At 43.9% G+C, this 14,997-nt stretch overlaps 1 protein-coding gene across 1 annotated transcript; it reads right to left on the bottom strand.

The window, feature by feature from the left end:
* Nucleotides 1-748: 748 nt before the first annotated feature.
* NDUFB5 (NADH:ubiquinone oxidoreductase subunit B5) lies at nucleotides 749-14,816 on the bottom strand. Its single transcript, XM_043996748.1, has 6 exons — nucleotides 14,626-14,816; nucleotides 12,090-12,178; nucleotides 10,232-10,298; nucleotides 6,120-6,181; nucleotides 4,113-4,219; nucleotides 749-989 (listed from the first exon to the last, which is right to left on the bottom strand). Exons 1-6 carry the CDS (start codon nucleotides 14,765-14,767, stop codon nucleotides 869-871), a joined length of 588 nt encoding a protein of 195 aa, XP_043852683.1. The 5' UTR covers nucleotides 14,768-14,816; the 3' UTR covers nucleotides 749-868.
* Between the last annotated feature and the right edge of the window lie 181 nt (nucleotides 14,817-14,997).

Here is a 14,997-nt window from a genome sequence, read left to right as displayed (position 1 = left end):
AAGATATTTTATGGCCTTGGTCAATACAAAAATTACTTCTTTTAAGAAATGTTTAGTGAAAACATTCAAATCTTGACTTTTTAAAAATAATTTTGTCCTCTACAAAGAGTGTAACAAATTATATTTAAATTATTTTTAAGAGAATTTTTGAGATGTTCAAAAATTTTTTTAAATGTTATGTCTGTGCTTGGCATTTCAATTTAACAAGTATTTCCTTGTGTTTTATATTTTATAGTTTGTGTAATTTTAATTTTTTTACCTTAAGGCACTCTTAACACCAATTTTTCCAATATTTACCAGTAAGGATTTGTATTAGATGTCAACACTTAAGATCCTTGAAAAACTCACACTCTTTAAAGAGATGCAAAAGGTTTCTTGGCTATAAAAAGTAAGAAAACACAAAAACTTTGTCAACTTCCAGAAGACTTGCTTACTGAAGTTTTTCATTTTTCTGACTTTTTTAAGGTGTTAATCTTTTACATAATTCAGGCTAAGAACTGCAACACCAATTGAAATAGATGAGCTATTGATGATGAACCAAGAAGCCTGCATTCTACATGCTTAGGTACACAAATCATTTTTGATAATTATACTTCCTGTCCACAACTTTCATTTATTGGGCATATTGTAGAATTTACTTCCAAACTTTCACAAACTTTGATCTCATCTGATTTTAACTGCCATATTCATGACCTTCTTAAAAAAGAAAACCATCCCTTAACAAGAAAAGCAATTCTCTCAAACTACATTGAAACTATAAGACCAAAAGGGAAATGGCTATTTTATTCAGAGAACAACAATACAGTATGCGTTTCTTCATTTAACCCCCACTAAAGAGAGTATACATTAGATGTAGAGAATGAGTATCTTAATAGTCAGGTACTGCTTTAGGATCTTGATCAACAAGTTCCTTATCAACAGTTGGGTAATGAAACCAGGGTCCATCCCCTCTTCCTCGCATAAGTCTTTCTGTTTCCCGAAACTTTAACCTGTAAGAAAGAGAATGCTTAAATTAAACTTCAAGCACCAAGAGACCTCCCAATTATAAATGTCAACAATCCCTTTCATCACAAAGTACAATCACTAGGCAACATCCTAGCATAGGTTTCCCCCGCCTCATGTCATCCGCCTATTAATCCCCATGCAGCTGCCAGAAATATTTTTAAAGCATGGGTCTGACGAGGTCATTACTGACCTTTGCTCAATAAACTTCAGTGGCTTAAAACGCCTTTCACAAATTGGTACTAATTTACTTACTCAACTATCCATTACTCCCCTTCACACTCTTGATGGTCCAACCATGCCTACCGACCTTCTTACTGTTATTCCCTCTCCAGCCTTGGCACTGGGTGTCCCTCATACTTGGAAAGCTCTCCCTCCTTACCACTGCCTCTTTTTTAAAAGTTCTAGGGACAGCTAGGTGGTGCAGTGGATAAAGCACCGGCCCTGGATTCAGGAGGACCTGAGTTCAAATCCAGCCTCAGACACTTGACACTTACTAGCTGTGTGACCTTGGGCAAGTCACTTAACCCCAATTACCTCACCAAAAAACAACAACCCTACTTATTTTATTCTCAAGAAATAAAACAAGCATTTCCATAACATAATAGAATAGGGAAAAAAAGGTGATTGCACATGAAACTACAAATCTATTATATACAACTTGCTATTCCTTTTAAATACATAATAAAATGCCTTTTCCTTTTTTTCTCCTCTCCCCGCTCTCAAGATGGCTACCATTAGACACAAATATGTACATATGCATATACACATATGTAAAATCATTGTATATACACTTCTATTTATTAGTTCTTCATCTGGATGGAGAAAGCCTCTTCCTTCATAGATCTTTTGTAGTTAATTTGGGTATTTAGAATGGTCAAAATGACTTAGTCACTCACAGTTGTTCTTAAAACAACCCTGTAGTTATTATACACAACATTCTCTTGGTTCTGCTTATTTTGCTCTTCACTGTTTCATGCAACTCTATCCATGTTTTTCTAAGATCATCAAGCTCATCATTTCCTATAGTATTCCATCATGATTATATACAACTTAGCCATTTCCCCATTGATGGACAGCGCTGCAATGCCCAATTCTTTGCTACCACAGAGCTGCTATACATGTTTTAGAACCCATAGATTCTTTTCCTTTTCCCCCAATCATCTTTGGAAACAGAGCCAGAGGTGGTCTTGTGGAGCCGAAGTGTCGCTGTGCATGTACTCCAAGTGCAGAGGTCTTTCCACTCCCCTGACTGTGCACAGAATCCCAGAGCTGGAGGCCACCAGGACTAAACTGACATCAAGTACAAATATAAATCCCAGTCCAAAACTTCCAGCAGCGCTCACCCAGTCTCTGCGCTGGGACGGTGCCTCACAAGGAGCCTGTGCTGTTTTCAGAGAGTTGCACTTGCAATCAGGACGACCTGGGTCACCCCCTCAGATACGTGCGTGTAGCCCTTAGCCATCCTGAGTCTCAGTTTCCTCACTGGTTAAAGGGAGATCGATGGCCTCTCTGATGAGCCGTGAGGATTGGGGGCAATAACACCACACGTTGTGCGAGCCTTAAAGACTGAGAAATCTTAGGTGTGATTAGCCTTAGGGAGTTCTTTGTATCCCCTCCTCCTACATGCACTTGTTCTGCCCTCTGAACCTGCTTCTCTCCTGGCTAATGGCTTTTCAAATATATATATATATATATATATATATATATATTTTAAGTGAGGCAATTGGGGTTAAGTGACTTGCCCAGGGTCACACCAAATATTTTAAAAACAAGCAGCATGGCAGCAGCTAGGTGGTACAGTGGATAAAGCACCGGTCCTGGATTCAGGAGGACCTGAGTTCAAATCCAATCTCAGACACTTGACACTTACTAGCTGTGTGACCCTGGCAAGTCACTTAACTCCCATTGCCCCGAAAACAAACAAACAAACCAAGCAGCATGTTCCTCCCAAGTCTTTCTTCCAGTCTATGGACTATGAACACTCAGCAGACCACCACAGCCTCCTGGCTACGTGGTTTCACCCTCCCATGTCACACACGCAGCCCCACAGAAGTGCTCCAGACCGGCATCTCGGAAAGCATGTTCCATACCGTACCAGCATTCTAGACTGGCTTGCACTGGCACAGGACAACAGGGTTATTCTTTTCCTTGTTCCAGACACTATTCAAATTCAAGAATCATTCACTGGGGAGACAAATGATCCCTTCCCTCAAGGAGCTTACACGCTGTTACCGAGGCTCAAAATGGTACGGACCTTCTCCGCAATCACACCACCCTCCTGACTAATACTGAACTTACAGTGTGCCCAAATGCACATCAGCCGGCGTCCAGCCAGGTTTTCTGCCTTCTCTACTTGCACAGCTGATTTCACCTTCTACTATCCCCTACAAAAACTTCTCCTCTAGCCAGAGTAGGCTTTGGCGTCCCTGTGCAGGCTCTCAGACACCTCTCCAAGAGCCAATCTTTGGGAGAACAATAAACGTTACAGCCTATCCATCATAAAATGAACTGGTCCTATTCAGCAGCGCAGCTCACCCATGCCCACTCATCCTGTGATTCTCAAGCACCCTTGCCCACATCTAGATAGGAACCTGTCTTGGGTGTGTCTGCCACTTGTTTTTCCTCCCTTCCTGTTCCCCTACCCACCATCTGGGGTTGGAGAACCTCCGCTTCTCTTGGCCTTGCTCAGGCCTAAGTCTGGAAAACTCAAGAGTCCCCCCATCACCCCTTTTCCCTGAAGTCACATGCAGAGATAAGCAGTAGGAATTTCAAAGGGCTATGTTTTGGCCCTATGGGAGTGTCACACACTCACTTCCTTGATGATGGTGATAGATGGAATTGCAGCTAAAGTTCTTCATTATTTTCAGTGATTAACACTGATCAGTTGTATATAAACCAACAATGTCAGAATATAATGAAGACTAGCCTTTGAAACAAGAGTCCCCCCCCAACCCCACTGCATGAAGGCATGATGGTCCAGTCACCAAACAGCCTCCACCCAGCCCTTTATCAGCATGTCTGTTCCTTTTGTAAGTGAGCAGCATGCTGGGGCAAACACAGGGCTGGCGTCCCCTTCAACCCCCAGCCCAAGGGCCTCGACTGTTTACCTCAGATCAGCCTTTTCAGCTTCCATCTGAAGAATCGCCATGGTTCTTTCATAATTCTTTTCAGGAGGTTCATAAACATTACGAGCAATCCATCTGGTTATAGGGTGCTATGAGAGACAATGGTTCACATTAACTTTACTTCATATTCAGAATAACCAATTATTCCTGATAAGTAAAGAATTAAAGACAAGAAACCTTAGCTAGGATTAACATGAAATTTTACTTCTTTTCTCCAATATAATTCATTTCGACTAAAAAGAATCATTTTATTCTTTTAGGTATAAGGTCCTTTAGCAAGCAAAAACAATTAAAACTAGAATCTTTCATTTTTGTAAATCAAATGCCAAGGCTCTTCTCCATTTCTCCTCTATCTTTTTTTTCCTAGCTGTTATTTCCTACAGCACAGTAAGTAGTATTCTATTCCCTTCAAGCACCACAGTCCGTTTAGCCACCTCCACCCCTCAACCCCCATCAACGGACATCAGCTTTGTTCCCAGTTCTTTGCTACCAGAAGTGCCGAATATTCTGATGTAAACACAAAAGTACCTTGATTTTCTACCTTAAGATCTCGTCATTTAAAGATAATGAGGTTCTTATATCATATTTAATTCCTGTGGTTTCTGAGATGGGAGCCATACATTCTGAATTTCATAGCAATTTTTTCTTTGGAGTTTTTTTTTGGGTGGTGCGGTGGGGGTTAAGTGACTTGCCCAGGGTCACACAGCTAGTAAGTGTGAAGTTGTCTAAGGCCGGATTTGAACTTGGGTCCTCCTGAATCCAGGACCGGTGCTTTATCCACTGCGCCACCTAGCTGCCCCCAAAAGCAATTTTTAAGTGACATTTCAAATAACAAAAAAATACATATGTGAATAAATACCAGTAGATTAACTATCAAAAGTGGAAACATACTCACTTAAATATCTCAAAGTCTAAAAACAAGAATAAAACCCTAACCGTGCTACTTACATCTTATTCATTTCATCAATATCTAAATAAAAATTCAGTTCAAAAAACATTTATGAAGTATCTTAGCAAAGTTTCTGGCACATAATAAAAACTTAATAAATGTGCCTACCATCAACTTACCTACCTAGCATGTTCAAGTCATGATGCTAGATGCTAGAGATGAATGTGTGTGTACATGTATGTTGTGTGTGGGTGGTTTTTTTTAATTTTTGTTTTGTTTTCTTAATGACAAGATGCCTATCCTGAGGCAAGGGTTCTTAACCTGGGGTCAATGAACTTGGATAACCAAGAAAAAAAATCTGTTCTCACCAATGCCTAGCTGAAATTTGGCCCTTCCTTCAATTATGAATATAGGCATCAAAACAGTATTCCAAGAAGGGTTCCACACATTTTCACCAGGTGCCAAACGGTCCTGCTCTAGAGGCCCTCCACCTTTATAGTCTACTCAAATAAGACATAGTATATGCATTAATAAGTGTAATATAGGCCATTTGAAGAGGAAGGGAACCCTTGGAGGGTAAAGATGGGGGAAGAGGAAGGGAAGGTTTCATGGAGGAAGTGCTACCTAACCTTTGGAAGAAGAAAAGGATCCTGAAAGGTAGAAAAAAATAACAGCAATCAGCATGTCTATACTGCTTTAAGGTTTGCAAAGCACTCTACAAATACCATCTCCTTTGATCCCCACAAGAACCCTGGGAGGTATTATTACTGAAATGAGGATTCTCCCCATAAGGGACGACTAGAACACTAAGGACATGAAGGGATCTGAATTAAAGCCAGGAGGGCGGGTTTGGCTGGAGCCTGCTTCTGCTGGTTCCTGAAAGGCCTCAAAGCCAGGCTAAGGAGCTGCTATTTTACTGGACAACCCAGAGGAAGTTACTGAAGGTTTCCGAGGACTATGCCAACAGACAGACAGACTGGGAAGCCTCTTTTGGCAGCTAGAATGTGGGATGGATGCAATGTCCCTCTAACACCCCAGTTCACAGAATAAAGAGCAGCTGAATTAACTGCACCTGACGATGTTTGGTGTTCTATACCAACCTTGAAGTACTCCCAGTGTTCTGGAACGTAGCCTTCTGGGATTTCTGCTAGCTCAGCTTCACCTGATAGGAGACAGTGGAGACTTTTAACACGACCACCAGAAAAGCCAGAATTATTCCCTCAGCATTATAAGTAAGAATCAGCTCGCTGTAGCTTCAAGAGCCAGACTTTCCCTTTGCTGGCAACTAATGAATAGGTCTGAAATCTGACTCATTTCAATCTGAAAAGAAATCACTAATAGGAGACCTTTTTATTATTTCCTTCTGAGCTTTCATGAGATGAGACCCTTTGGGGTTCAAAGGTGACAAAGCACCTTGAGCAAAGTTTCCCACAAATGTTTAGTGTTTACTGACATATCAGCTGGGGGCTGGGGACCAGCAGGGTACAACAAATCATATTGTTCCTTTCCACAGGTGACAACCATACGACCTCAACATTGTGAGGTCTCCCTTTGCAAGCTGTGCCACGTTGTTCTATTTCCTTCCCCAAACCTTCCAGAGAGGCTCTCCCCTGGGTGCAGCAGGCCACCCCCTGCAAACACCAGGGGCAGCATCTGCTCTGACCGCAGCACTAGCCCACTTCTACTTGTAGACGTGCCCTTGTGGCTGCCTTCTACAACATTTCTGCTTCACAAATCATGGGTGGGAACACTGTAAGAGCACAGATCATCAGATCCTGGATTCTGAGCTAGAAGGGACCTTAGAGATCAGTCCAGACCTCCATCTCCTGCCCTCCCTCCCATTTTAGAGATGAGAAAACTGAGGCTCAGCAAGATGAAATGACTTGTCAATGGTCACCTGGCAAGTAATCGTCTCCAGCAGGATTCAAACCGAGGCCTTCCTGATTCCAAGGTCAGCTTTCTCCCCACACCACCATGCTTCCTCAACCCAGGGACATTTTCCTACCTCATAGCCTACATGCAACCACTCACCGTGTGTCCTTTCACAACCCTAGGGATGCCCTGTAGTCTTGCTCTTCTTAGACCTTCTCCGACATCAATGGGAAGAGGTCTTCAATTCTGATGTATAGCTCAGCACACCTCTTCTCTCCTGCTCCCTTCCATCTCTCAGGTTTGAAATGCTAAAGTTTTCTCCTCTTACCTTCCACACTACTAGAGCACTGACAAGTCAGTGGGTTCCACCTTAGAAATTCTTTTGTGCCCATCTCATCCCCTTCTGTTCCCCCTGGACTAACAGAAGGTAGGGTTTCATTCCCATCCACTTGTACTTTGACAATGTAGCCTTCGGACAGGTTTTCCTGCCTGCACACTCCCCCATCAACCAATCCATGCCAACGAAAGTACATTTCTCCTGGTGCAGAGAGCTGTTCGCATGACTGCTCTGTTCAAAACTTTTCGATCGCGCCTCCTGGCTGACTGCACAAAGCCTTGTGTTTCTGATGTCTGGGGCTACAGTACCATTCCAAGCACAGCTCTTCGACACAAACACTGAGCTTCAGCCACACCGAACGAAAGACTTCACGCACATCTTAAGACTTTCACCTCCCTTTCCTGCTCTTTCACTGTTCCAAATGCCTGCAATGTGCGGGGCTCTTCCCCACCTGTGGAATTACAACACATTTCAAATGCCACCTGCTCCTTAATGCCTTCCCTGCTAACTCCCTTTGGCAAATAATGTACTTGAAGTATTCTGTATTATTAGTGGAGCGTGTGTGTCCTCTCCCCTTATAGAATGGGAATTAAGTAAGGTCAAGAAATGTTGCCTTATTAAACTTCATCCCCCCCAGGATTTAGAACTGGTCTGCACATATCAGGCATGGAATAAATGCCTGCAATTCCACTGTGGGTGTGTGGGGTTTGTTTTCCAAGCCTACAAAAGCTCCATCCATGAATCGGTCCATAATTGCGGGATCACCTGTCCCAAAGCAGCAGACAGCTGTGCTGGCACTGAAGAGTTAACAGCACTTAACCTCTATGGGCATGTTCTTGAAATGTAAAATTAGAATCTTTTCAGTGCAACAAGGCATAGAGTCAAAATCAAGAAGACCTAGGCTCAAGTCCCAACTCAGACACGTACAGGGTGTGGGATCTCGCACACATGCCTTGGGGGTTCCAGGGAACTAAGTATATATTTGCAGAAAAATTGCAGATCTACATTGGCAGAAGCAGCACATTCCCTCTACCAAAGACATCACAGACAAAAGAGGTGGGAAAGGCTCCTATTTTAAAAGAATGCTGCAAGGAGAGACTCTCAGAGTCTACATGTAAAGGAGACCGCTACCCTGGAGGAGTTTTCTATTTTCTATTGACCAACACTTGCATCCCCAAAGTGCTTTTAATTTCCTAAAGAATTTTCTTCAGAACATGCTTGTGAGGCAGGAAATACAAAAGGGAAACTAAGGCTCATAAAAGTGAAATGACCGGCAGGGTCACCAGCTAGTAAGCACCAGAGGCAGGATTTGAACCCTGGTCTCTTAACCCTAATTCTGACACTTACACCACAAATCTTCCACAAATGTTGGGAACGGTATTATATGATAAGGTCTTAGGATAATCAATAAAAATAATAATCATTTTCAACATTGATATGAGTGTTTTAAGGTTTGCAAAGTGTTTGACAAACATTATCTCATTTTATCCTCAACAACCCTGGGGGCCAAATGCCATTATTATCCTCATTTTACATATTAGGAACCTGAGGTAAACAGAGCTGAAGTAACTGCCTGGCCCAGGTTGCACTGCTAGTAAATCTGAAACAAGATTCAAACTTAGGTCTTCCTGACTCTAGGCCCAGCAGTCTGTCTCCTGCTCCACCGGCTGCCTGAGAAGCCAGAAGTGGAAGGGCCTTCGAGGTCCCTGGTCCATCTTAGCTGTTCCAGCCCCGTGTGGTTGTCAGCTGGTCCAGCTCACAGATTTCAGAAACCCCAACAAGTGAAGTACCACACCAAAGGCCTGCATGACTGTGGCCAGTACCTACAGCAGGTCATAGTCTAGATACTAGCTCAGGAGAATTAGGAGTTAGGCCAGAAATATAGACCAAGAACACACTTAATAACATCTCTGTTCTTTGTTTTGCCATGAAGCTACTTACAAGCTCACAGCTGTCTGGGAGCAGTAGTGAGCTCCTGGGCCCCAGAAAAGAACCAATCAATTTCCAGCATGAGCACTGGAGACAATGCTTCTGTCCCACCTCCCACTCTCCACAGTGCCCCCTCCCCCTTTTCTTCCTCCTACCTCCCCTCACCAATTACAATGCTCAAAGATCCCAAAGCAAACATCTGTGAGCACCTTACAGACACTACCGTATCCCTACACACCAAGCATGGCCCCTGCAAAATGAGGAAAACTGACCAAACAACATTGACACCTTCCAGAATCAGGAACTTGCATCTTGGATATTTCAACCCCACAATGCCCCTGGGAGGACCGCCTCGCCAGGGAGCAGGAGGACACTGGACTAAAGATGGAGACCTGAAGACCCACTGCAGCCTCCCTATCTCCATGCCCTCAGCGGGCCAGAAGCAATATCCTTCAATAGGTCTCATCAAGTTTGCTAGAGAAATCTTGTGATTAAGTTGTCTTTTTCTCTCTAGTATGGCTGCTAAATGAGCCCAAAACTTAAGAAAACTTTGCTGCTAAACAATAGGGGAAAATGGACAGTAGATAGGATTAATCTCCTTTTCATTTACCCCCACTCCCGGCAACAAATTTCACAGTCCAACTTGCCTAATTTTACAAATGAGGAAAGGAGACCGAAAGAGGGGGTTTTTTGGTTTTTTGGTAAGGCAATCGGGGTTAAGTGACTTGCCCAGGGTCACACAGCTGGTAAGTGTCAAGTGTCTGAGGCCGGATTTGAACTCAGGTCCTCCTGACTCCAGGGCCGGTGCTCTATCCACTGCGCCATCTAGCTGCCCCCCAAAGAGATTTAATCATTTACTTGCCCAAGGTCACAGATAATGAATGACAGAGCTGGGATTTGAACCCAGGTCCTGACTCCAAATTCAGATTTCTTCCATTACACCACAGCTGCCTTTACATTAATAGAGGTAGCTGTGAGCTGGTTGTTTACATTTAGTTCTCAAGTGTAAACACAAACTATTATACTGAAGACCTTTTTTACTGTAACAATTACGTAAATATTTTTAAAGCTTACCAATGAATATATTCACCAATGTTATGCCAATGGCTACTGGAATCCCAGTCAACAATAAATAAAATCTCTGTAAGATAAAGAAAAGAAAATGAATCACATGATGGACTTCTGGACCACAAGTACAAGTATATTTATTATCTGATATCTTTCCATAGAGCTTCAACAGCCCCTCTTCTACCCCGACACCCTCCTTCTCCTCCCGCCCCCACCCCCCGGGGAAAATCCAACTAATTACTGAGCTTTCCATTCACCGCTTTAAGGTGAATGGCACCCACAGCAGAAAAAGGGAAGGATCAAGGGAAGCAGGGACAAGGCAAGGTATGCTGTGAGGCTCAGCAAACCTAAAACCTGGATAAATAATTATTGTCTCCTTTCCTCCTCTGTTTTCAAAGCATTTATGTTTGACCACTGAAAATGCTACTATTCTTGGGATGTAAATTATTTTTACTCCTATTAAATCTTTTGTATAAGCACATTTAAGCATGTTAAGCCTTATATTTGGCACAAAACCTGTGTGAGAGGAATATGCAATCTTTTTGTTTGATCCCAAACCCCCAATGCTTCAGAAGACGGTTTCAGAGGCTGCCGGGCTCAAAGTATTCAGACTGTGGCAGTCTCAGTGGAGGGACCTTTATCTACTGAGCAAAGCTGGTCCTCAGACACCCAGTCAATAATTGGGCCTGGACTCAAAGTCTGTCCAGAAACTTTACTATGACTATGGTTATATTTGTTAATAAGATAATCACAACAAGAACTGGATCCTGATAAAAGAGATGATGAGGGCAATCAGGCCTCTGGGGGGGTCCAAAGACTGGAGAAGGAGATAAGGGAGAAGAGAGTCAATTATTAGGTTCCTAACAATGGCAGACCCACAATGTCTCCTGAAAATGGCCCTGTCCTGGGGGCAGCAAGGTGGTGCAGTGGATAAAGTACCAGCCCTGGATTCAGGAGGACCTGAGTTCAAATCCAGCCTCAGACACCTGACACTTACTAGCTGTGTGACCCTGGACAAGTCACTTAACCCTCATTGCCCTGAAGAGAAAAAAAAAGTAATGCGGTTATAATACAAATAATCACTGCTTGATTTATCAGCTTTCAAATTCACTTCTTGGTACAGAGTTTTTCTTAAAGCAGGAAGCATACATGCTATATTTAAAAACTCCAGTGTTGGAAAGCAAAAGAGCATTTGAAAGCTGAACTGAAACTGAAATGTGAGCTTTCATTTCGATTAGCCAAAGCTCACAATTAGATAATGTTCTATAGTATACAAAACTTTCCTCACAATCATATTGTGCTTATCCTACAGATGAGAATACTGAAGCCATCACAGATTGGTTCAGCAATCTGCTCAAGATTACCCTGTGAGTTAGTGGAGAAGCTGCGGCTCAAATCTAGTTCTCTTACTTCCAATCCATTCTTCTTTACACTACACCATGCTCAAATGGAATGCCTGTTCTACTTGTTATTATTGTTGTTGGCACAGTTTCACTTCTTGTAATAGATGAGTTTTTGAAAAGTGAATAAAATCTTTGTAATCAGCATCCTGCCTTAGATGCAACAGAGGAGCTGAATAAGAAAAGGAATCATACATTGAGTTATTCTGGTAGGTATCAACATGAAAGTTCATTTTATATTATTTCATACTGAGGGGTCCACAAGAGTCCTTTTTAAAGGGGGGGGGGTGTTAACAATTTTTCAATCATCAGGGTCTCTATACAGTGCTTCTGGATCTTCTAAGAGAAGAAAAAATAAAAAACACTTCACATTCAAAGAGAAACAAAGCACATATCTTTTTAAACCAGGCACTGAGTTTTAAAATTTATGTGTAAAAAAACCAAAGTTACTGAAATAAACTTACCAACAACTTCAAAAATCTCTTGTCATAAAATTCAGAAGGTTTGATGACAAACATTTTCTTCCCATGATCTCCACTATATCGGACTGGGGCTGGAAACAAGAAAGTATGCAATCAGCACAAATTAAGCGTGTCAGATTGGAGAGACGGCCTGCTAGAAGGCAGCAAGATCAAGTCCAGTCTTATATGCCCAGGCTGTGACCTGGGTCTTCAGGGATTAAGCTAGTAAACCAATCCCTTAATAGATAATGAACATATGGGGCAGCTAGGTGTCACAGTGGATACAGCACCGGCCCTGGAGTCAGGAGTACCTGAGTTCAAATCTGGCTGTGTGGCCCTGGGCAAGTCACTTAACCCCAATTGCCTCACTAAAAACTTAAATAAATAAAAAAATAATAATAATAAAATAAATACATAAATAATTTAAATAAATTTAAATAAATAGATAATGAATGTATTACTACACCCATTAGGCACTTCAGGTCTTTCTTCTCAGGAATGGTCTCAAAGGGATATTTTCTCTTTTGGGGGGAAGGGGTCCCCTACTCTGTTCCCCTTTGGAGCTAAGCCTGCTGTATTGAGCCTACTGCCAGAAGCAGCAAGCCCCTGCCCTGTTTTAATAAGTCTGCCAGATAAAGCACTGGCCCTGGATTCAGGAGGACCTGAGTTCAAACCTGGCCTCAGACACTTGACACTTACTAGCTGTGTGACCCTGGGCAAGTCACTTAACCCCCCCCCCCCAAAAAATAGAAAAGAAGTCTGCCAGATTCCTGCTCCTCTATCTAAACCCCCTCCACTTGCCTGGTAGCACTCTTCTCTCCTCCCTCTGCTCTAAAACATATAGAAACAAAGACTATTTTCACTGGATCTACCCCACTGCCAAGTTCTACTGTCCAAGTGTTAGCAATCTGGTTCTCCTTCCCAAACCCCAAATAGGATGATGATATGAACACTATCTGGGCCAGCACTATTAGCCAACAATGCTCAGGATGGGGAAAAGGGACAAAAAGGGAATTGTGGGAAGCACTCTGTGCATCTGTGGTGTGAGACATTATGAATGCTGGCTTTCCCTGCCATGGTGCAGATCACAGCTCATCTATACCCTTTCATTCTGTGTCCCTCCTTCATCTCACCTAAAACCTTTGAGGATCGGTGCACCCAACAAGGTGAGAACCCTTCTCTAGATTTCTGCGTGGGCATCTTTGGACCAACTAGGCTGTACCCTGATAATCTCTCCCATGTTCTTACTACATGACCAGCCCACATGCCCCCCATTTCTGGTCATACACCCCTCTCCTCAATAACATCTTTTGTATCAGAAGAACTCATGTGCACGTGTGCATGCATGTAAGCCCTGGGACCGTGGGTAGTCCTGTGACAATGCAAGCAAAGGAACTGGGGTGGAGGGCAGATGCAAAGGGTTTGAAAAAGGGCCAGTCCTGGGGGAAGAAGGCCATGTGTAAACAAAATGGCAGCAGTCACCAGGAGCCAAGGTGATCATACAGATATTTCAGGCCAGAGCAAGACACATTTGTGCAAAGTCTAGAATGGGAAGACCAATAACCAAGTGTCAAATAAATGCAGCAGAAGAAAAATGTGGGTGGTCGGGTGGGCAGGCATAAGCCAAAAAATCCTAAAGAAACCAAAGAAGGCAGAACAGATGAAGAACCCCAACACCAATGTGATTCTGAGGTGGCCAGGACCTTGTTATATACTTCTCACGCTGGCAAGGACCCATCCCCATAAGTGGATAACTCAGTGCTTGCTGAGAAGTGAATGTGCCTGGCTGTAAGGTGTCTAAGCAGACTCCAACAGTGTATGGGAGGAAGACTTAAACATAAATGCACACACCTCAAGCTTAACCCGCCTTCATCTTGATCAAAACCCTGCTCATCATACTTTTGGCCTTGTCTACTCGGTTCTCAGCTCACCACTCTTAAAATGGTCCTTACATATACTTAGTGACTCTGCCAATTCCATGCTGAGTAAAGGACACATCATATGAACTCAAGAAAAAATCTGGGTGAAACATTTCAAGTTGCAAACTGTAGCTAATGATGTAGCAAGCATGAAAACTGGAAATGGAAGTGAAGGATCTGGGTTCAAATCCAAACGCCTTGGGAAGGCCCCTTATCCTCTACTGGTTCATGTGAAGCAGTGGACAGAGTGCCCAACCTGGGGTCAGGAGGACCTGACTCCAAAGACGGCCTCAGCCACTTAGTATCTATGTGACCCCGGGCCGGTCACTTAACTGTTTCCTGCCTCCGTTTCCTCCCTGGTAAAACAAGCATTAACAATGGCATCCGCCTCCCAGGACAGATGTGAAGAATAAAGCGCTTTGCAAAGCTTATGGAGCTATAAAATGCTAGCTATTGGGGGTTATTATTGGTTACCGCCCGGGGTCCACTGAGACCCGGACAGGCTGACCCTCGGAGCCTCCTCGGACTCTTCTCGCTCCTCCCTCCCTCCCGAGTTCGCCCCGGCCCGACCAAGGTCACCGCGGGGCCGCGCGGCCCTCCCTGCGCCGCCCGGCACCTACCCACAGCACCCGTGCCCGGGACGCTCCGGGTCAGCAAGCCGCCAAGGCGCAGCTGCGGCCCGAGCCCACGGCGGGCCAAGGCCGGGCCGGCTCTCGTAGCCGCCGAGGCCGAAGCCCGCAGCAACAGGCTCATCGCCGCCATGGCTGATCCCGGCTTTCGGTCAGGACGCTGAGGCCAGGAGAGCTACGGAGGCCGAGATGGGTCATCCAACCAATGACACGCCCACACACCCCGTCCGACCAATGAGAGGCTCCGACTGGAGGCGGCCATAGCGGGGCCGGGCAAATGGCCTCAGCCGGGTGAGGGCGCCCGTTACGGAAGCCGAGAGAGAGTTCCCGACCAATAAGAGACCGTCTCAACAATCCCAGCCC

The sequence above is a fragment of the Dromiciops gliroides genome, chromosome 3 (genome assembly GCF_019393635.1).
Source record: "Dromiciops gliroides isolate mDroGli1 chromosome 3, mDroGli1.pri, whole genome shotgun sequence".
Classification (NCBI taxonomy): Eukaryota; Metazoa; Chordata; class Mammalia; order Microbiotheria; family Microbiotheriidae; genus Dromiciops; species Dromiciops gliroides.
Note: the sequence above shows the minus strand (reverse complement) of the source record. Positions and strands in the feature narration are given on the sequence as shown.

Coding starts and splice junctions, on each gene's coding strand:
- NDUFB5 (XM_043996748.1), bottom strand. CDS start 14,767: ATGGCGGCGATGAGCCTGTTGCTGCGGGCTTCGGCCTCGGCGGCTACG. Junction 10,299..12,089: donor AGAGATTTTTGAAGTTGTTG/GTAAGTTTATTT, acceptor TTTATCTTACAG/AGATTTTATTTATTGTTGAC. Junction 4,220..6,119: donor AACACTGGGAGTACTTCAAG/GTTGGTATAGAA, acceptor TGTCTCTCATAG/CACCCTATAACCAGATGGAT.